The 23,614-nt window shown below is 36.5% G+C and overlaps 1 protein-coding gene across 2 annotated transcripts in view; it reads right to left on the reverse strand.

Moving 5' to 3' along the window:
* Window positions 1-416: 416 nt before the first annotated feature.
* The window catches only part of GOPC (golgi associated PDZ and coiled-coil motif containing), a 28,327-nt gene continuing 5,129 nt past the window's right edge, over window positions 417-23,614 (reverse strand). The window contains exons 2-9 of one of the 2 annotated variants that reach the window (XM_083827733.1): window positions 15,247-15,411; window positions 12,728-12,751; window positions 9,229-9,404; window positions 7,285-7,450; window positions 5,842-5,937; window positions 4,870-5,034; window positions 4,037-4,217; window positions 417-3,545 (exon numbers count right to left, since the gene is read on the reverse strand). In XM_083827733.1, coding sequence (XP_083683859.1) covers window positions 3,427-3,545; window positions 4,037-4,217; window positions 4,870-5,034; window positions 5,842-5,937; window positions 7,285-7,450; window positions 9,229-9,404; window positions 12,728-12,751; window positions 15,247-15,411 — 1,092 coding nt within the window. In that variant the 3' untranslated portion in view covers window positions 417-3,426. The remainder of the gene's footprint in view (window positions 3,546-4,036; window positions 4,218-4,869; window positions 5,035-5,841; window positions 5,938-7,284; window positions 7,451-9,228; window positions 9,405-12,727; window positions 12,752-15,246; window positions 15,412-23,614) is intronic. The other variant, XM_083827732.1, reaches the window with a different exon arrangement.

Here is a 23,614-nt window from a genome sequence, read left to right on the forward strand (position 1 = left end):
AGACCAGATTAGCGTCAAACTTCACACTATGCAGTTTTTTTTCCCCTCATTTGTCAACTTTTTGCCTGCGTGTGGATTACGTGCTTAACAAAAAGATCACACACAGGGTTAGGTATCTATGTTTTATATATAAAAACAGAAGAAAATGAAATATTCTGAATTCGGTACAGAAGTCACTGAAACGCAGAAGAATATTTACAGGCTAATAAAAATATATTCAGCTTAGCTGGATAGAATACATTTGTTGTGAAATGTTATACCTCCTAAAGGAATGAGAGTAATCATGTATGGATGTTTGGACACACACAATACTTGTATTTCATTTAATATAACTGTTGATTAACATATATTGAGATGGATACAAACCACCTTCATTGCCACAAATACACTTCTACAAAGAAATACTACATATGGTCTTTGATCAGAATTAAATTTATTGCCATTAAGCACTTTCCTTAACTTGCATGCTCTTAATAAACATTGGTCCCATACGCTGACAAGCACTGTCTACCTTTAGCTTAAAATACAGTTGTCTCAATCAAGTTTTTTTTTTTTAATAGGCAAGGAATTATCTACTAAAAAATTGCACCGTTCTCTTTAGAATATTATTTTATTTTTGAAGTAAAAATATATATACACACACACCAGTAAACTGTTTTACACTTTAAAAAATAAAAATGAAGTCTGAATACTGACTTGCCTCGGAAATTCTTCCGAGTCTAATTCATTCAACCTCTGGGAATCAGCAACCTTCCAGTTTCTGACAAAGGAGGAAATACACATTCGTCCATTGAATCTGGAAATCTCAACTTGCAAAACTTTTCTCAGTTTAAATATTAATCTCAAAGCATCTCAGTATGACTACAGTAAATCAGTATGTTAAATCTGCTGGTAGGAAGTGTGGAGTACAGCCATGCTGTAGTGTCTGAGCAAAGTCTTCCCATTCAGGACTTTCTAAACAAAGATTATAAAAACTGCAGGGAAGGAAGTACAGTGATAATTTACTGCTACCTGATTTGTCTACTCCTAGTCATCTTCCTCGGCAATTGTTCCTTCTGTTGATCTCATATACAGGTCAAAAATAGACAAGGTAACAGAGAAAGGATCCAGCAACTTCCAGACGATACAGAAAAGCGCATAGCATCATAAGAAACAGGTGGGCAAGGAATGTCAGGAAAGTAACTCCAGAAACATTCTCCCACTTCAGGCTGAAACAGATCAAAAGACTAAGTGGAAAATGAGGCATGCCAGGAAGTGAGAACAAATAAATAAAAAATGTAATCTTTCCCTCAGATACATGGAAACTGTACAGGCAAATTATTTTTTAAGTTATCAGACTAGTTGGACCAGCCTCGTTTCCTACAACCGCATCAAAATTTCATACAGATATGATCTTCAAAGACAAGATCACTACTTGGCTTTGAACTATCCTCAGAACATCCCAGGCCACAGACGGTTTCAAAGTTCACTCTACTTACTGTGGGATGCACTTACTTAGTGCACCTACTAACTGTGGGAAAAACAGAAACCTGGATGCAGAGTTATGGCAGTGGATTTATCTGCTAATATGTAGCCAACGTGTCCTAAAATTTCTAAAGCTTCAAAGAAAGAAACATGTCTGGGGATCTGTTTCTTCTTTACAGGGATTTATTTTTAAATACTAGTTTCTGTGTGCTGAAAACTGTACAACTTTGACTATTCTAAAAGCCTTTAACAATATGCCATATGACAAGGACTGTTACAAAAAATGAACCAAATAATGTAATTCCACTGAGTGAATGGAACTCATGCATACACGCACACAAAACGATCCTGTAAATAGCAAAGTTAGGGGATTTATAAATAGCAAAATCTTCGAATAAAGTATATACATTTTTATGATTTTTCTATAAACATATATATAGTGCTCCTAGGAGAAACAAGTAACTGTGTTCTACATCACAATTTTGAATGTAAAATTAATTGATATTACTCTAAAGGCCTTTGAGTTTTTTTCCTATATATGTCTGTCCTACACACTAACACTTGCAAAGATGCCTTCTCACATAAGCTCCACTCTCAAAGTGCAAACTCTTTTCACGTGACAGTTCAACAGCCTGAAGAGCAGTTAACAGGAAAGCTGCCTTTGCAGGCTGAAACAATAAATGTGATCATAATGCAAAAGTTTGCATATGGAGAGCGTTGCACTTAAAGATCTCCAAGTTCAGTTCTTGTGTATCTACAGATACACAAGAGTATAAGAAACTGGTCAAGAAGCCATGCTCGACATTCCCATCTGCAACCATGCCACAAACCTTTAGATGTACACCAATTAAAAGCTATTTTGAGATACACTGCTCTTACAAAAGGAATAATGTTTTGTTTCAACAATAAGACAATTACAGGTTAATACAACTGCCAAAATTAACAGATAGGGCCAGACACTGTATGATTGTGAGTACTTCCTATAAAGCACTGTGCACTTTACTTTCACTTCTTTAAAGATTATTTTAATGTGAAATGAGTATGTCCAGTACTTATTAAAAACACTGAGCATTTCCTAAATTCAAGCCAATAATGACCAACTCAGACAACTCCACATGGGCAGAAACCACATCCATTCAAGAATGTATGCTAAATTGATGATGCTTGGGAAAAAAATGCCAAAGGGCACACAACTGTGAGCGCTTTTTAAGCAAATTTTGCTTGTAAAACCCTGTAATACTCTGTCTAAATACTTTTAGAGCAAGTTTAATTTGGCAGTGAATTAATTAAAACAATAATGCCAAAAATCTCACCCATAAAATTATCATGGGCTGAAGGATCACGATTAACAAGTACTCCACTGTCCAATTATGGTTTTGATGGTCTTTGCTCAAGTAAAATCTGTTTTTTTGCTACTCTCAGAAAACGATTTTTTTTGTTTGTTTTTGAAGTTACAGCTCAAAAATCCCAAGTGGAAAACTCAGGTATGCAATAGTACAATTCCCCCACACACACACCTTCTTGAGTCAAAGCTTGTTTCACAACAGACTGAACCTTGTTCTCCCTTTAAAACGGTTTCAAATGAAGATGGCCACATCTTATTCTCCTTCCTCGGGGACATCAATGAGATTAAAAGTTGAAGGTATTGAGGTTATCATTTTTAGAAATCCCATGCTTTGGTACTTATTATTAAAAGGAAATTCATTTAACATGCCATGTGTTAAGTAACTATTGTGTGTCACGCAAAAGACAGTTTTCCACATTTAGAATTGCTCACAATGAAGCCCTGAGGTAACTGCCTTTTATCCAGGCAACAGTAATACAGGTCCCTTTGACTTTTAATCTTCCTTTTACAACCTACACTTGTATATGCAACTTGGAACAGTCACTATTGATTATCAATTGTTCCCAAAGATGGGATCTGTCCAGTTGTGTTTTTTTTTTGTTTGTTTGTTTGTTTTTTTAGGATAAAGACTCAGCAGAACGGCTTAATTTGGGTGCAGCATCTTCTAACGGAGCTTCAACTGAATTCCTCAGGTCTCCATTTTCATGTCCATCAATACCCGGTTTCTTATCAAACACTGCAAGTTAAAAAAAAAATACATTTAAGGAAGAGAACAAGTCTTAGGAATCACAGATTAGTAAGATTTATTTCAGAAACTGGAAAGTTTACTGAAATATTTACTAAAAATACGAGCTTATAAGCTTTTGTTAAAACACAGTACGACAAGAAAACAGGAACTATTTCTACATGCCTCTGATCTAAAAAAGCATACTCAAAGTCACCAACAAAATAATGGCTTAAGGGGAATTAACTACTCCTAAAGCAGAGTTGTGAAAAGATATGAATAATTGGGAAAAGATGATCAGAAAAAAAAAAACCAGCAGAAATTCTATTTAAGTAAAACAGACCAATGAGTAAGGGACCAACCAATAGAGCTGAAAACCTACTAGCAGGTCAACTGAATTAAAGGAAGTTTAATTTTACAATATAAAAACAGTGTTTTCCAGAAATTGGTTTGTGTAGTGAGACTTCAGAGTTAAATTGCATAACGCTTTTTAGAAAGTTTACCTTGTGAGGGTTTGACATCCACAATTGCTTCTTTCCTATTAGAACCTGAATTCGCACCTTCTTCCAATTCCTCAAGATATAAACGATAGCGGTGTCCACTCTCATCCTCATATTCTACATTTTCATCATCTGAATCAACTTCTGGAGCAACATACACTACTTCAAATTCAATCTCTCCTCTCTAGAATGTAATCAAAATTACAAATTTACTTACTAATACACCACTACATAACAGGTTTACAAAAATGAGCTGGATTACTTAAACAAGTAGATTTTACTGAACAGTTGTGCTGAATATTTTGGGCATGTACCTGAATTAAGCTTTAATGATTAAAGAAATGCAGCTCTACACCTAAGATTTACCAAAGTTACCTGAATTTTTCATTATGTACCAGTGCATTTAAACAGTAAATTCTTTAAACAGGAACTAAGAGCAAGCTTTCTCACAAATTTAAACCTACAAATTGTCTGAAAATGGGAAGCAATGCAGCAAGATGATTCTAGACCACAAAGCGCATCAGAAACATTGTTTAGCTGCAGCTAAACTCATAAAAGCGTAAAACAGGCATCACTATTTCCCGATAACAAGATTTCCATTAGCCTTACTGGAGGATCATCGGTCACTAGAGGTTTAACTCAATCAGTACTGACCCAGCCTTTTTCTCCTAGACTGCAAGACACAAGAGGATTCAGTGTAAGGTGACAGAGCTTTAGGAATCACTGTAGGTTTGCATATTACTGTGCTTGACTGAAAACATTAAATCCAAGGTAAATCAGTAGGCAGAACAAAGGAAGCACATAAATGTGCCTGTGGATAACAGGTCCCAACTGACCTGTTGGGAAAGGATAGTTACAGCTTCTTTATGTTTGGCATCTCTTAGATTAACTCCATTCACTGCCAGAATGGCATCACCAACATGCAGTCCTCCACATCGATCAGCAGGTTGTCCAGGATGGATTTCAGAGATCAGTATTGGAACACCATGCTCCTTCCCACCCTATGGGAAAAGTGGATTTTAATTACCTGAAATGTACGTAAGCATAAAATCAGCATTCCAACAGTTGCTCTTACAGTGCTTATTTCATCTTTTATTATAGAACATTAAAAAGCATACTCTGGACAAAAAGAATGCTTAAGATGATGGTATGAGATGCTTCTCTTAATTCTTCTCCCCGAAAAAGAATGGCCTGATTTCAAATATATACTCAGAGTAAAAGCAGACTGTTCTGAATAATAATAAAATTATTTTAGATCACAGACAAGCTCAAGACAACATCAAAACCTCATTAAAAACCAGACGCCATATTGACTTGCAAGAAAAAAAAACAGTATTTAGAATAAAAGAGTATTAGTCTGAATTTTCAAAGTTTGGTGTAAAAAGATAACACAGCTTTTGTTAGGTGTGAAATGCCAGTAACAAAACAAGAAAAAAAAAACCACAAAACTATCCTATAATTACAACAGCTAAGCTTTGTAAGTTAGTTCTCAGACTGTTTCTGCTCTTCTACAGACTTATGATACTAGAAATTCATTACTGGCTAATCTGCTATAGGGCCCAAACCCTAAACATGAGTTGAAACCGTAAGTTTTACATAAACTAGCAGTTGACAACCTCAAAATCTATCAAAATGAGTTGTATTCTTTAAGTCATATAATTATACCTATGAATTTACATAATGCAGCCCTATTCTTTCTCTTTTGTTACATTCTAACAATACACTTACTGTTCCAAATATTTTACAAAGTACAAATACAAATTTAAATTGCTTCTCGTGTGCCATAGAAAATAAATACAAGCATTTACTGTGATTGAAATTCCTAGTCCTTCATGGTCTTCTTTAACTAGCAAAACTTTTCGGATTGGACCAACACCTTGACTCTTCTTTAAGGCATCTGGATCCTAGTTTGATAAAAAATACATACATACTGTAAGTATAGATGTGATGCATTCTTTTTGTTAGTTTGTTTTTAATTGTAGAAAGACAGTGTATCGGCAGCAAAGTTTTAGATTAGCTCCATGCATTCCTGACAAGAACAATTATTTCAATTATTTCAGTGCTGAGTGATGCACAACACAGAGTAACTTCAAAAGAAGGAAATCTGCCAAATTAAAAATATAAAGGGACTACATAAAGGAATGCTGATCACTGCTGAAAAGTTATACGACAAACAGTAATTTAAAGCTAATCAAAGGGTAGAGGTAATAGAGTCCCAAAGACAAGGTTCCTCGCTCAACTTTATTTTTGTTAGATTAAAAACACACCATTCCACAAGCTATTAAACTCTAAACTAAAAAAGAGGCCGAGTAAATCATGGTATTTGTTTTTCTTTTGTTAAGCTGCTGTTGCTATTATTCATACCCTTAAAATCATACACATGCATATTTGTCCACCAATACTTTATATGCTATTAAGAACATAAGTAGTAAGATCCATCTGACCAACTAAGGTATTTAGAACAGACCAAAGTAATGCCCTTTCCTCAAAGCGTTCCATTTTATGCACTGAAAACTGGGGATAATAGCTCATGTGCCAGGCTAGGTAAGGCAAGGTCTATGCCATAGTCACACACGCTTTTAAAAATTTTATTTTAAAAAGTATCTTTTGGAGGGGGAAAAAAAAACAAAACCAAAATTTTGTAGTGTCAATTTATTTGGCCTTAAAAGAAATAAAATAAAAGATGAATTTCAGTTCAATCTAATCCTAAAATTATTATTCTTCACAGTTTCCCCAAGTAATTTAGCCCCTTATTTTCAAATTTACCTAACAAAAATTACACTGTTAAATTCAAATCTATAAACACAAAGCATAATTTTCAAAAGGGCTGCATATTCCTACATAAGTCAACAGAATTTTACTATCTTTCACGGTCATTTATGGAAACATGCTATTCAGGATGGAACTATCCTTTAACATATCCAGCTCTGAGCTTCCCAGAACAAGACAGACAAGAGTCTATTAGAGCAGGTCTAAAGGAGGGCCACAAAAATGTTCAGAGGGCTGAAACACCTCTCCTGTGAGGAGAGTTGGAGTTGTTTAGCCTAGAGAAGAGAAGGCAGATGTCTTGGACGAGATGAACTTTGAAGGTTCCTTTCAACTCAAACCATTTTCTGATATAAAAGAAATACATATGTTAAAGGGACAGTTAAAATAATTCAGTATTTGAAGTGAAAACAAACACAAAAATGAAGAAACTGCTATCTTTTTTCCACAGACAGCAGAAATTACAGACTCGCCTTTCAACTTACATGTCCTGGTGGTGCTTGCATTGGTCGTTTCAGATCATTCCGACCTCGACAAGCTCTAATAACAGTTTTGTGACGGTGAAGGTGTATTTCTGCTTCGAGCTGATTCCAGAGTTTGTCATGAGCAGGTCCCTTCATGTCTCGGCCCAGTAACTGAATCTGCTGAACTCTACATAACAAAGAGAATAAACAACATGCTATATTACACCTGAAAAGCAGTGCATTGTACAACTCATCCTTCATGTGCCTACAGCACGCAGCCATTCAGCAACTAGTGCAAGTGCAGTAACTGCATGGAATTGTGACAGTGCTGAGTATGTTAAACACGTGTACATACAAGTTCTCCCTAAAATTTAAAGCACTTAAGAAGATTCGTTTCACCCACAGCATCCAGAAAACTTAATTAAAAAAAAAAAGTGTGTGGCTCTACTTTGGAAAGTGAGGGATTTTTGGTTCCTTCCTTTTGTTGAATTAATTGCAAACGTGAGACTTTTCCTACTAACTCTTAATTTTGGATCTGCCTCTGGGGATGCAAAGGAAGAGAACAAACAGGGTTGCAAAAGTGACCATTTCTGTGCCAGACAAAATGAACACAAAGCTGCAAATAATAGAAGTAAATGGCTGGGCTCACCCCATGACCAAAGGGATCAAGCCTTGTTCTTAGAAGCCTTACAAGGCTATCTTGTTTTTCATTAAATCATAATAGAGGCACATTTTGATGAAGTGGAATAAATAATGTAATTTTTATAAGAGGAAATTTAAATCTAGCTCTAATGGCAGCAAGGGTCTCAGACCCACAAGAAAGGATCCAAATGACCAGTCCAGCTCCAGCATAAAGTATTTAATAGTGCTTATCATAAGATAAAAAGTAATTTATTGCTTAATTGCTACACAAACATAGCTAGCAAGTTAGTGAGCAATTGGATGAATAATGCAAGGACGTGGTTAAAACAGCTGCAGAACAGGGCCAAAGTGATTGGTTACGTTCAGTCAGACTAAAACTGCCTTATCATGGACAATGAACAATCTGTCTGGATAAGCTGAGGATGCCTTGGGCACCTCCATGCCCTAAGCATGGGCTCCACGGAGCCTTGCAGACCCTGGTGGGCTTGGAGAGCTCAGGAATCTGAGCATAATTATAACATTATGCCGCTAACATTGATGATGATTAAATACTGTTAAGTTTATTATAGTTATCTACAGCTCATTATCACAGTTATGTCATAGAAATATTGCAGTCATACACTGACAAATTTAAACAAGCATAACTGACATTACTGTACCTGCACTGCATGCTTGAGCTGTCAGAGCTGTATGTTACTGTGTAAGTTATTAAAGACCACTACATGTATACTTCAGATAATCACAGACTCTCTTCTTGCCAGAGCATACCTCTATGCATTTATCTCCCTGCTAACGATTTTAAAAGCTAACGAGACAAAGGTTTATAAAATAAACCAGGAATAACTCATTCATAAAAATGTAGTAATGAAGACTTTGAAACAAGATTATTTAGTGGGAAGGGAGAGCCTACATCCTTTAAAACTTCTGAAGACTAGCAAGATTTTTGACTGGCCTCATTGTGGTCACTATTATATTAATCCCTAAGAAAACAGAATTGGTAATACTTACCAACATGGACAGTCCAAAGCCTAGGAAAAGAGAAGTTAACAAATGCTAATAGAAGATGCTGGTTGCAGCGAAGAAGATAGTGAACAAGAAAAAGCCCAATTTCTATTCAATAATAGGTGGTCAAGAAACCTACAGCATATACGTCTAACCCTTCCAAAACTGTGGTTTCTATATACATTCACTGATATTGCCACAGTGTTAAGAAATGTTAGACATAAATCGAGACTCACTGAAGCTGTATGCTTTGCAGTATTAAAAAAAAAATTGTAACAACAACAAAACCCCATGCTAGGGACATGGATTGATTTTACATACCTTCCAGCTAGTTCCTTATCTAAGTACTTGGCTGCCAATCTTGCTCCATAAACCTCAGCCTGAAGCACAGCTATGTGTCGACGAAGAGCTTCATTCTCCTTCCTCAGCAATTTCACCTCAGCTTCCAGCTGAGCTTCTTTCACTTTTTCTTTCTTGCTAGCTTCAAGTTCTCTCTCCTTAACATAAATAAGAAATTGAAAAGCTTTTATCAAAGTTGGCTATGAAAAGAGTACTTACTGCTTCTATAAACCAATGTGAAATAATTCTGACTATAGGACATGCAGGAAAAGAAGTGAAAGAAGCGACTCTGTCACTGCAGCTACTGGTTTGCTTACTCCCCCCCTCTGGGGAGAGTTGGCCTTGAGCTCAACTTCGTGCTCCCAACATGTTTTTTATCCTGCTTACAACTCCTGTACAAAATGCATATACTAGCTTAAAGTCCAAGGACTGAAATTAGTAACACTGCTTCTCCCTCTCACAAACAGGTAGCAAAGTGGTACGTAGTCTGAATAGCATCCTTGATTTTTCCTGTGTTCAAATGGGATATTTGTACAATGAGAAAGAACAGATTATTTTTAAAATAATAAAAAAATATACAACCACTATACATTTCAAGCTGATAATATTCTATAACTATTTCAATATGATCAAATTATCTGTAAGTCCTTAAAATGACAATTATTTTCATGCAAACAACCAAGAAACGCCCAGCCAGGGTTATTTCCAAATTAGACTCTCAAGACCACAAAAAAAAAAAAGCCAGAGATTCTACACATGCCAATGCATGCTCTATGAAATTAGAAGAGATATTAATGCAAAATAACATCCTTAATAATAATAATAAAACAAACAAAAACACATTAAGAAATCTATCCTTCCTCATTGCTTTTTTTTTCAACATGAAAAAGGAATTATGGAAATATAAATTACTTCCATAGTGCTCCATCACAACTGTACAGATAACACATAGCCATTATCTTTTCTAAAATCCAGAGCACTGGAGCTAAAAGGAGTTAGTATGGTCAACTCAGATTACTATTCTACAAAATCTACTACACAAGCTCATTTGATTACTTGTATCTTTTATATCTTACTTTATAAACCTTTTAGAAAGTGGGAAAAAAAAAAACAACAAATCAAACTAGGAAAACTATACAGACATAGAATCTGCTACTATTCCCTTTTAAATTATGGTTGCCGTCTGAATAAGCAATAAATACTAAATTCACTGTAACAAGTTTTTGAAGATATTCAGAGTACCTAAAAAGTGTTCTTTGTACTTGTATCAATTACACCATTAAAATCACAAGGTGCAACTAAAGAAGCAACAGGACAAACACCATTTTACAGAACTGGCAAGACAAATCTGTTATGAAACAGTGAATATCCTTATTCACTATTCCAAATGAGAGTAACAAAACCATGGGTATGGCTGGAATTACCACGTTTGAGATTAAGGTAGGTTGTCACACATAAACCAAAGAAAGGTATTTTCACAGCAGGTATCTGGCAAAGAGCTACAAATGCCTGCAAAGACAACTGTCAATTTGATAGACTCTACTTCTCTGTCTCACCTGTTAAATACCTGTATCAGGTTGGATGAATGAAGCACATTACACATAGGTACATATTGGCCAAGAAATGCCTAGCACACTGCTGAGGAAGGGTGACACAAAGATTGCTTGAAATTGTTACCTCTCCACTTCCTGCAATTCTCGTATCAACCCAGTTCCACATTAGGCTTGACTCGATATGTACATTAGAAAACCTGCCACGCAAAGCCACACCAGGTCTGTCTTTTGGGTTTGGGGTTGTCTTGTGAGACGACTCCCGTTATTTTTCAACAAATCTCTTTATGAACTGCAGAATACACTCATAAGCCAAGAATTCTGGCTCACCTACATTTAAAGAATAGGAGTTTCTAAAATTATACCAAGTCTCTCTGCTGTAGTAAGCCTTGGGCTATTTTAACTCACGTTTACTGCCACTAGCCAGAGGGCAGTTACAAGAATTCAAGAGTGCAAAGACACTGTGTTGCCTCTGACACATACTTTAGCTGTAAGAAGTGTCACAGTTCAGACTTAATACTAGTTTTATAGTAGCTGGAAAGTCTGTCTACAGCTACAGTGTTCCTATAGAATTTACGTTAGTTATATACATATTGCCAAGATTGCACCCAAGTGCTCAGAATTGAACAGGCCCATTACTTGTGGAAGTACTCTCTTTTAGGACTTCTTCTATTTGACAAGTGTAAAAAATTAAAAGACTAGAATTTGAGCCAGACATATGAATGCACATTATTCACATTGTTACATTTTCATTAGTTATCATTAATTAGCCAGCTTAAAACACTCATCACAGCTCTGAATTTGATTCACCATCTAAATCAAATTTAAACAACAAAAAAAAAGTTACTTTCCTAGTTGGAATCACTTTTAATAGTGCATTTTAAACATTATATCTAAAATATAAGGAACAATGTAGTCCCCCAGAACCTTCCTATTCTCTCCATTACTGTGACTATTGTTCTGTGACCTCGGAGGAAAATTACACCTAGAAGCCACTCCCTCTGGACTGTCTCCAACTGATCACCACACGAAGAGGTTTGCAATACAGATGTCTGAAGATGTACTGAAAGGACATGTCTTCTTCTGAGCAACTGCTATGAGATGTGGTAAAAGTCTCCAAATAGGTTTAGAATAATGAGGAATTTAAAGAATCAGATTTCATGCTTTCTAGTGCTCATAGTTTTGCATAGGTCCTGCAAAACAGAAAGAACTGTATTTTCCACCAGTAATAAAAAAAGCAACTGCCATGCTGAAGATCAAGGCTTACAGCTAACCACAGCTAACCTGTGGCTTTTCAAAGAACAAACACTGAGTAATGTTAGTTAGGTATACAATGTAATAAAAGTAGAGAAGCTGTGCAAAAATTGTCAAGTCTACTACTGGGAAAGACTGAAAGATAGAAGTTAACTTTGCATCACTTTTTCTTCATATCTATGTATTACTGAGTTTATATGCCTTAGGCTGTTAAACTGGTCAGTAAATTAGATTAAATCATGCCCATAAAAAGAACTGAGAAAAGTGAAAACAAGGAAAAATAGACAGGATTTAAAAAATATATATATAAAACATTTCACAGTATATATTGCTTGATGTTTACTATAATTATACTTTAGAAATTGTGTAATGCCATAAAATTGTTTGGAGATGTTGCCAAAACAATCTTTCAGAATATCAAATTCAAGGTATCATCCTAAATTAGCTCTAACGATAATAAATACATACGGACATAGGAAAGTGGGTACTTAAGCTAGAAAAGAAAAACAAAAGAAAACACAAAGAAAGTTCTTTGCACAGCATCTTGCCAGCTGACAGGAAGAAAGAACAAGACAGATCTGTTTTGCCAGTTTCTGAGGCCAACAATATAAAATGTTACATAGAGCAAAAGCAGTTAAGCATAACAACAACAAAAACAGGGCAATCAGCATACTTACCATTTCATCCACAGAAAGGACAGACTTAAGACAGAAGAGAAGAGTTCCATAATTAGAGAAATAGGTAACAGGAACTTTAAGAAAATGCAGTAACATAAATGACTTATTCCAAAAGAAATTCACTAGCAGACTATGCATTTTATTAGAAGACATAAAAAACACACACACTGCTGTAACTGTACTTAGAAAAAAATTTGATATTTTTCAGTAAAATCATTTTTAAAAAAATTCTTGCTTCATTGTAGTATTGAAAACACTACTTTCTCCTAAAATACCAAGGATCTCTACCAGGAACAGCAAGATAACATGATTAGTTTTGTAATATTTGACTGAGAGGAAAAAAATATCTTCAAATAGAAGAAGGCAGATTTATTTCTTGGCTGTACTCAACTAATGGGTAAATAATTTATAGAGCACTTCTCTGAAAGTATCACAGAAAATACTATCTATAATACAGTGCATGACACAGGCAAGGGAATTTTTCCTTTCAGAAAGGATGACTAAACACATATTGCAAGAGTGACGTACAGGATGGTGAGAGACAGCAATAAAGGTATATGAACTGCTGAATACAAAAAAAAATCCTAAAAAATTAGGAAACTTCATTCTCTTCCAAAGAAAGAGTTATTGTGCCTGGACTAAGCCTACCTACCACACCTAAAAAGGGATTCAGACTAAACCACATGATGCAATCAATTATCTAGCAATCTGGAACATTTGAAAATGTCTTTGTTCATCGTCATGTACAATCTTACAGCTTGTAGAATATACATTTATGTTAAGAATTTACATACAAAAGAATAGTGGTTCTCAACAAGGAAAGCAGGTAGTTAACTTCTCCAGAACTTTACTTCCCCGTCGCCTATTCTGTTGACACAATCCCTCTTTGGCCTAGAGGCTTCTGACTGCCAGAAGGTCGGCGTGACAGTTTTTATTTACCTAAAACTCAGACTTCCCATTTTATTGTCATTTAAGCAAATTCAATTTTGCTTGTTCAAGCTGCCAGAACTTTATAGCTTTCCGTATCTACAACAGTTTAAAGGCGAGTTTCTCTCCATTGAAACTATAAAAATGCTAAAGGCAAAGTAAAACAAACTTAAAAGATTAGACCTGATGTTTATAAAAAAGGAGTAACTATATGGAATTAAAGAGAATAATAGCCTATGATGTTAATAAATTCAACTTCAACATGGATAAAATCTGAGGCAATACAAGAAAAATTTACTTATTGTTGTCTGAAACTGATGTCACTTTTATGGAAATTTAATCTTTAGAAACTGCTTGTAACAAAGTAAGGGGAAACAAATGTTTGAAGTGTGATTACATCACTCTGAAAATTAAGTCTCATTAATGGAATTTAGGGACCAAAATTATTTAGAATTTGGGCTGGCTAAAAATTTTGCTTCATGTAAACCTGAAGGTCAACCCTTACAATATGTGGGTTGTATTTAACTAATTCTTGTTTTCAGGTCCAATTAATAACAGTTCATACTTAAGTTATATTTCAATACAGAATAAATGATGATCAGACAATCCAGAAAACATTACTCTTTATACTGAGCATGAATGAAAGTATGTAGACCTAAGAACGTAACTATAATTCAGATACAGATTTTAGATCTGAAACTGAAAGAATTTGGGTTAGCCCCATTATTTAGTGATGCACCTAGGTGGATTTTAAGCCTGACAATCTTTTACTGTGTTTTATTATACATTAATTAAGAGGGCAAATATAGCAGAGGTGACTAATCTAACGTTCCACAGCTGTTGGGACTAGATATTTGGAACCAACCTACAAAGCAATTTTAAAAACAGCTAGACTTTGAATTATGACAAGAGTTGGAAACCACAATCTACGCAGCATTACTTCACTTTTTAATTTAAGAAGTCTCAGTATTAGAGCTTGAATCTGTGCTGCAGCTAGTAGGCATACTATACTCTGGATATCAATCAGTGTCAACTAATTGCATAATTAATCACGGTTATCTTCTGGTGCATTTTTACAAGGTCTAAGTTTCTCAGAAACATATTTCACAAGATTATCACTGGTCTACTGAGTCCTTTTGCGATAAGTCTGCTGAATGTAGCAATGGTGGAGAGCAAAACAATCCCATTCTTACTCTTATCAGAATATACCTACAACAAGAACAGAAGACGTATCCCTTTTTAGGCTTTTTTATGACACGTGAAGATTTGGTTGTAGTTTTACACTGGAAGCTATCTGTCTTCGCAAATTCTGCCTACATAAAAGCATTATAATCTAACAAAATATATATTTTAACAAACTCCATAGAAAAGGTTTATGTAAAACAACTTCTTATTAATTATTCTGATGTTATTTACATTTTTAAATGGTTCCTAGCAACCAGTCATAAGTTTTATTTAAAAAAGAAAAAGCAAACTCTCTCCAACATTTATAACGTGAAAATTTGTAATCAGCTTATTTATAACTTTCAAGAAAGAACTTCAGCCAGGAGAAGGAAGAGGATATAATCCTCCATTCAAACCACCATACTCACCAGTTTTGCCTTAATAGTCCCAGAATCAACATTCTGACCAGTTTTGGCGTGTAGCTGAAGCTGAACAGCATGGAGTTGCAGAAGCTGATCATGGACTTCCTTTTCCAATACTGCTTTCTCTGCCTGTGTTTCCGTCAGTTCAGACTTCAGATCCACCAACTGTGCCTGGAAGATATAATTCATCACAGTAATTAGAACAATGATTAAATGCGCTCATCAGAACTGTGATACATACATAGTTCGCTGGCACATTTTACAGCTAAATGCTGTAACACAGATAAAGAGTTCATGCTGTCACGAGTTCCTCTCTAGCCCTATTTAAGCACTATATCACCTGCAGGCTTTTCTCCTCCTCAGTTGCCACCACGTTCATTCATCCACAGACCAAGCACCAAACCACCATACTCCTGACAATAACAGTGGCTGAGTTTTTGTGATACAGGCAATGGCATCTCATCCTGATGTCCACTCTGACACAACACAATGGCATTAAAACCACAACGGGATTTACAACCACAGCAATGTAAACACAACTTACATTTTCATATGACTAAATCTTACTGGAAAAAAATGATCGAAGTAAAATGGCAATTATTAATGCTGTGCAGAAAATCAATCAACCCAATTTACAATTGGTCTACTACCAACAACTGAACTGAAATAGTCAATTAGGTAGGCAAACCAGGAACCATGAATTAACATGCCCCTAAAAACGTTTGTAGAAAATCACAAATAGCTATTAACTAAAAAAAAAAAAAAAAAGTTTTGAAACATTTTAAATACAGTTTACATGTAGTATTTGTATCTGGAATAAAAGAACGAGTTTACATTTTTACCAGGCTACTTGCCTGGTAAAGTACTTACAGCTACTTGCCTTAAGTTCAAGTAGCATTTTAAAAGTGAAATAATATCTGAAATACTTTAAGGCCACTTTACTTTAGAGAAATGGGTTACTTACAAAACCTTATCATTCTCCCCAGTAAACAGCCATGCCTCAAGTCTCTCTGCTGTGGATTGTCTGCCCCCAGGCAAAGGCAACACACACCTGAACTCAAGTAGCAAAAGGATGTCACCAGTATAAGAGGTGATAATACAGCAGATAACTAAGACCTTAATAAGGAAGGCACAGTTTGACTCAGTCATAATTTCATATAATGTATAGCAATATTGCTTTTAATTATTATATAGTGCATGATGATATTACTGTATCTTTTAAGATGCTCCTTTCGTATGGGTACTAATACTAATACATAGCTAACATAACTTTTGTTACATTTTACCCTCCCACACAAACAAACTCAGGTGTTCTAATTCAGAATGCCTGGATAAGCAGAAAGTAGTGGAGCAGATAAATCACAGTCCAATTTTGTCCAGCCTCACCTGGCTTATAAGGGACAAAGCAGAGATCTAGAAAAGCAGCATGTTTGCATCTCTGTGCAAATTACAAAAGAGCAAGAACGATGGCTACCAGTTTTACAACATGGATGATCCCCCAAAGAGATCACAAAGAGACTGTTAAACTCACAATAAAAACAAACAAACAAACCACGCAGTACTCTGTATGTGACCTAGAATTTAAAATCATATCTTGCTGTTTTAATAAAAAGCAAAAGGAGAAATGGTACAAGTGCACATCACTGAAATAATCTATTTACACATTACAGAAGGTCATAAACCTATTCCAGAAACAGATGCAGGTACAAGTCACACCCAAAAGGAAATAAAATAAACTGGTTTCAAATCCTATGATCTACTTCTGTGAAGGATCATGAATCTTCACATTATTTCACAGAAATCCTGCCTTTCTCAGCTTGGCCAGTTCACCTAACTCTCCAGATCAACTTAATATAATCAGAGAAATCTGTTTCTAATACTCGAAGGTATTTCCTGTATGACACATAATGAGGGGCCTTCACAGGACTCCTACCAGCACTGGTTTTAAATTCCCTGTTCCCTCAATTACGTTATAAAAGCATCACGTGGAATGCCCACCGGAAAATCAGCAGCTCTACGTTCCCTTCTGGAAGGCACCCAGAAAAACTGGAGAGGGGGCAGAGGCAGGAGACAGAACGAGGAGCACAAACGAGACCCATCGACTGATATATTCACTTGCTCTGAGAGCACCGCTCGCTGCAGGGGGCCGGGGCTCCACACAGCCGGGTGCTGCCAGCCCCCGTAACGGTCGTGTTTCAACCTCCGTCAGCAAAACCAGGATAAATTAATGCTGCAGACGCAACTGTACCAATCCTTGCATCAGCAACTTCCCGGATGTTCTCTCCAACAAGGCTGTCAGAGGACAGACACCACACACCTCTCCGTACACCTACCTACAAGCATACTGCGCATCAAGCGGGTCACCCAAGGCTGCCCTCGAAGCTGCCGAAAGCCAGCTGGGGGCAGCGGTAACGGGCGGCCGCCCATGGGTACCCCTCAGCTTCACGGCTGGGAGAGCTGAGGAGAAGCCACCAAGCAACAGACAGAGAACAGAAACTTCTGCTGGGGAACCGTCGGGGGCAGAGCTTGCGGGGAAGGCAGGATGTTCGACTTCATTTCGTCCCTGAACGCTAACTTGGTGATTCAGCCAGGAGAAGAAATAGGGGAGGGGCTCTAAGCAAACGGCAATTCCTTCAAACCTTCAAATATTTACTTTATGTGGCATGTGAAGCCAGTGGTATAAATTAAAACCGGTTTTTAGTTTACGTACCCAAAATAACATTAGGAGCTGTAGCCACATTAAATTTTTATAAAATCCCCAATCCATAATTAAGGACTATTGCTAAAGTACACACATGGTAAATTCTAAAAAACACCACCCTGCTGCTCATTTTCTATCTGCATTATTATCATAGTAACTGTTTTTATTGTTAAATATTTCTAGATTGACACCGGGGAATCAACATGACTCTTATTCTGAAGTTAATGTTACACAATTTCAAACCAAAGGATTTTCACAAAGTAAGCACTATAAAAATGCTCTAAACGTGAATATCAGATCAGATACAGAAAATCATTTTCATCAAATCATCAGAAAATCAGATACAGAAAACATTATTTCCACTAAAAAATACACAGCAAAGATGATCCATCATCAGTCTTGCAAGTGACTGTACAAAGCACGCGCCCCTTACAGTAACAAATGTGGTGACACCGTAATGCTCAACAAATTAACTTGAAGACACAAAAATTATTATGTGGCAATAATTTTTAGAACTTCTAAAATGTTTCAGTACACTGTTATTGCAAGAAGCGCCTAAGACAGAAGCAGGAATCATACACAATTTAATTCAAAAGCTCACAAACGTAAAAGTCTTTGATTTGATCTTCCAAAAATCATGTGCCTTCAAAAACTACATTTGTAATATTAGGAATGAAATGCTATGCATCATTCCCATCTTGACTGGAAGAGACACTTGAGTCATCTGCTACTAACCCAGTAGAGCAAATACACTGAGTCTATCAAGGCCACAGACAAACAAAGATGTTAGTTTTATAACACCAATACAACACACCATGCAAAGGTAGAAGACACCCTTCTGAGTCCCAGTGACACTGAAGGAGAGTGCATGTAGAGGAGGAATTAATTTACAGTCAAAAGTTCCTAAAATTGCACTAACTACTCATATTCATGGCAGAAAATACAATACCCTCCCTCCACCAAGGCACAAAATCCTCTTTATTTAATATGGTATACTAAAGTGCAGATTAGCAATTATTACACAGCATTTATAGACAGCAAGGCAACACTTTAGTTCTTCTCCGCTAACTCACTTGTGAGTCCAAACCCTAAGCCATGTACAGTAGGACTGGGCTGTGACTCTTGGAAGTATGATTTAATCACAGCAATTACTCGTTTAATTTAATCACAGCATTACTCGTCATTGCTTTCTATTTACCGATCCTACTGCAACCCTCCTACTCACTCACACAGCCAGTTATACCAGAATTACTCCGCGGTTTCTAACCTGTTCCTCCTTACTGCTGTGAATAAAACAAGCAAACCTTGAAGACTGAGGTGGAGAGAAGAATGGTAAATCCAAAAGCATTTTTTTTTTGTTCTGTTCCTACCCAAAGTACCAGAAAGCACATGCTATTTCAGAAAGAGCAATTCCTTCAGATTACTATCATGTTGGTCTATAATCAATCTCCTTTTAAACTCTAAGAAAACAAAACCCTGCAATTCAAGTGAATTGCAGATCTTGGTCAAATCAACCAAACATTAAAACAGAGTATTCATCTTCCAAACAATCAAAACACTTCCAAACACAGATGATAACAGAAGAATAGTTTGAAAGTGTTAACTAAATACTTAATTCTGGGGCATATTCTGCCATTTACCATGTGTTTTGTACTTCAGAGATCTTACACCTATGAGAATCACAACCAAATTTAACTTGAAACAACTGAAGAACTTTTAAATTACTATTTTTTCCCCCCATAGGAGATAAAAGAAAATAAATCATGGCATTAAGCAACAAATTCACTTAATCCACAGAGCATTCAAAGATACTATTACAAGTAAAAAAAAACACCCCTCGACAAAACAGTGCAGACATAATGACCTATTTTTAATCAACAGTTCATATTTCTTGTTTAAGCAGTTATGAGTTATCAAAAAATTGCATTCGATATAAATGGTCTTATGCTAAATATGTATATTAAGCTGTCCATATAATCATTTCAGTTTACATGCTGCGATGGACTGCATTTACTATCATGGAGTCTTAACTTGTGGTTTTCATTTGGAGGGAGAGAACTTACGAGTCTTAGAAACAAAACAACCATCACAGAGCTCTTCTGATTACTTTATATCATATCCCGTAATTTTTTCATATGTTGGTCAGACCCAAAAAAGAATTCATTCATCCATCTACTTGTACATTTTTCACAGAAAAGTGTTAGAATAATAATAACCAAAATTCATCTATTTATTTCTGTAAGATCTCAGAGCCATCCTCAGAGAGCCTACGCTAAGCGTTACACATACCAAAAACGTGAGCCTTGCCCCAGACAACTTACAAAGTAAATATAAGAAGGAAACGATGAATAAATTCAACATGAAAGAGAAGTACAGAGACATTTGTGTATAGAACTGCACAACAGGAAGCAGACAGATGGCATGCTAAAACCACAAGTTTTTTGTAATCATCGGTGCTTGAATGAAGAACGAGAAGATGACAATATCGGGGGCTCCTAGATTCAAAGCATCACAGGGAGCGCACACAGAATTACAAAATTTTACATAAATGTTAGGGCAGACGGCAAGCAGAGAGCTGGCGTCAGAAAAAGCAGCAGCAATGTTCTTAGCTTCAGGAAAAGCTCTTTCATTTTCTGAGCTATCATCCCAATAACTTCTGCAGAACGAACAAGAGTTGTGTTTGAGTTAATAGATAACGGAGAAATATCTAAGACTTGTCCATTGCCCACACATGAGAACTCAAAGCAGAGCCTGGATGAATTGGAAAGCCATCTTATAGGCCTGAATACGATTAGGGCAAGGCAGTGGCATTATTTACCACAATCAATAAAAATGAGAGAAAGGCCTGAATTCTCTCTATATAAGAAGTGCTTTTGGAGGCATGTAATACTGCACTTTTCAGTGCCCCAATTTCTAGCTCATATTAAGAATCTTTTAAGTATTTCAGCAATGACTAGGCACAACAGACACATTAGAAAAACACAGATTTTTGGCAAAGGAAAGCTAGTTACATAGAAGAATTTCCATTGTGTAACTAACCTCCAAGCGACCAAAAGTCATAAGCCAAGCACTCACTAAATGCTTTCAAGGTAACAAATATTCTTTCAACAATTTTTTCATTTTCTTTTAATTTCTAGCCTTTGGGGTGTACCTGGTCTATTCTCATACCAAGCTTCTTCTAAATTCATAAACGCCTGATAACTTTCTTTTTTAAAGGATTTTTTTTCCATCATAGTAGCACTAAATTCCAGCAGTTGGGACTTTGAGAAATGTCAAAACCAAGCAGACTAGCAATAAAGACACACAAAAACTGGTAACATCTCTTTTCTGTCTTGGTTTCCTACACAAGGCAGCCTTGTGCAGCCATTTTATCCATATGGCTAATTCTCCCTATTCCACCCTCCTTCTCTGCTGATTTGAGCTGAATCCATTTTTGAGGTTCAGAACAAATCCATCAGAGGGGTACAGCTGTGTTATGATCAAAGTTCCTACTGCACGTAAATCTTACCCAAAACAGCAAGAAAGAGCAACTGATCAGTGCCCTCTCTCAGGGAAAAGCAGGACCTTAGCTCGTTTCTTTAATCCACCCACAGATGAGAACTCACAGCCAGGTGGCAAAGCAGCATCCGTGCACTTCTGAGCTGGTAAACCGTGCTGCTGCCTCTGGTCTAGACAACAAACCAAAAACATACGTAGACAAAGGATGGTGCAGTGAGGAAACTCACAGATCATGGAAGAGAACCAGGGGTACCGGAACCAGAAGGTCTTAGTGACTTAGGATTGTGTTTGCTGCTTGCATTAGGGAAAAAAAAAAAACAAACCCACACCCTAACTAACAAAACACCAGCTTTCTGGAAAAGTCAGCAGAAAGTGAGATTTCACTAGTTTCACTGATTCTGTTACTAACCAAACACCTACGCGTGCACCTTTTACAATAGCTAAGATTACAAGAGAGGTCCCTGTTGATGAATCTTGCTGTGGGATCAAATCCAAATCAATAGAAATATAAGGATGAGATGCTTTTATTTTTTTCAGCAGCATGTCCTCTTGTAATTTCTACTAGACTCCAGAACGTTTACCAACATACGTGTTTATGTATTTAAACATTCACTCCTGACCAGGAGTATTAACCCTCTGATTTAAAAGCTGAAGGATCTAGTAGGACAATGAAGCCAACACTGCAACTACTCTTCATCTTCTGCCTTAGTATAAGCACAAAAAAGGAATAGAAATATCAAGATGTAATGCTTTTTTTTTTTTTTTAACAGACAGAAGTGTTGCTTTAAGGCAAAAGTAAGTTAAAAAAACCTGATGTTTTACAAACAATGGAACCATTATTGCTAAGTGTTCCCATGACATTACACAACTGCAGGATAGAAATCAAATTTCCAAGACATGACAGCTGTAGCTCCTACAGCCGGAGGCCTAAACATACTCACAGACACCAGACACACAAGTGCTCGTGGTTCAGCAGCAAAAGAGCCTGTGGCGGACATTCACGAAACGCACAGCCGACACGCTAATCAGTTTTCCTGGGGACCCCTGACTTTGGCAGCAGCCCCTAGATGTGACGTGTTTGAAACTCTTTGAGTATTGTGTTTCTCTAATTGCTGGAAGAAACCATTTTCTCCTTTATTCCACCAGTGTCACTTCAACGCTGAAATCCGCTTAGCCTGCAGCTCCCTGAAAGACGAGCCTGCTCTGCCCCGGCCTCAGGCCTGGCTGTTTGGTTCTTCCTTCCTACTAGGCACCGCTCGCTGCAACGTTTCACGCAACCCTATCACCTTTATAGGACTTGTTTGAAACAGAAACCATGAAACAGATCAGAGCCTTACTGCTCTCACTGTGCTCCTTGCAAAGCCGAAGTGATGGCACTGTGCAAAATGAGTTTCTGAATAAGAGAGACACTTTGGAATGATAACCCTTGCTGACTTAAAAACCCTAACTGCAACAAAACCAACTTACCACTTGTCAATGAAAATGAGTAGCAGCCTGTTTCAAATGACTTTAATAGGTTGTATTTACAGATTCTGTAATGAAATTAGAAGTGTTTATTGCATTATTTTTGTGACCCCCCCAAAATTTATTTAAATTTAAAGCTTTAACTACAAAAATTAACAAAAACTTCTTTATCACATGGCTAATAAGAATGCAAACAACAAAAAATTTAACCATGAACTCCCTAAAAAAAGACTGCAGCCAAAAGCAAATGGAAAAAAAAAAAATCAGTTCTCCCTCGAGTGTACACTTACAGCTAGTGTTGGCAAAAACGCAGTGAAAAACTGAATGCAGAAATTAGTTATAGATTATTTTATCCATCCTTAATAGATCCCATATGGAACGCAAACTGTAAGAGACACCTACAAATACATTGCTCCACTTCCCAGATCCCACTGTGGCCCTGACGAGTCATTCAGAACACCGGTCAGCAAATCAGAAGGATGCAAAACAACATGGATATTAATTATCTTCTTTGCTGAAAACCCTTCTGGATTTGTAATTACTTGCACGCTTTTCCTCCCAACAATTAAACAATTGATAACACCATGACACATGTAAACCATCTTAAAATTTGTTTTCCATTTTTATGTAGATTGATACATCAGCTAAGGTTTATATGCCAATTACTGATCTTTTTCATTGCTATCATTAAAATAGCTGGTACTGCAGCAT

This window comes from Anser anser (genome assembly GCF_964211835.1).
Source record: "Anser anser genome assembly, chromosome: 3".
NCBI classification, from domain to species: domain Eukaryota; kingdom Metazoa; phylum Chordata; class Aves; order Anseriformes; family Anatidae; genus Anser; species Anser anser.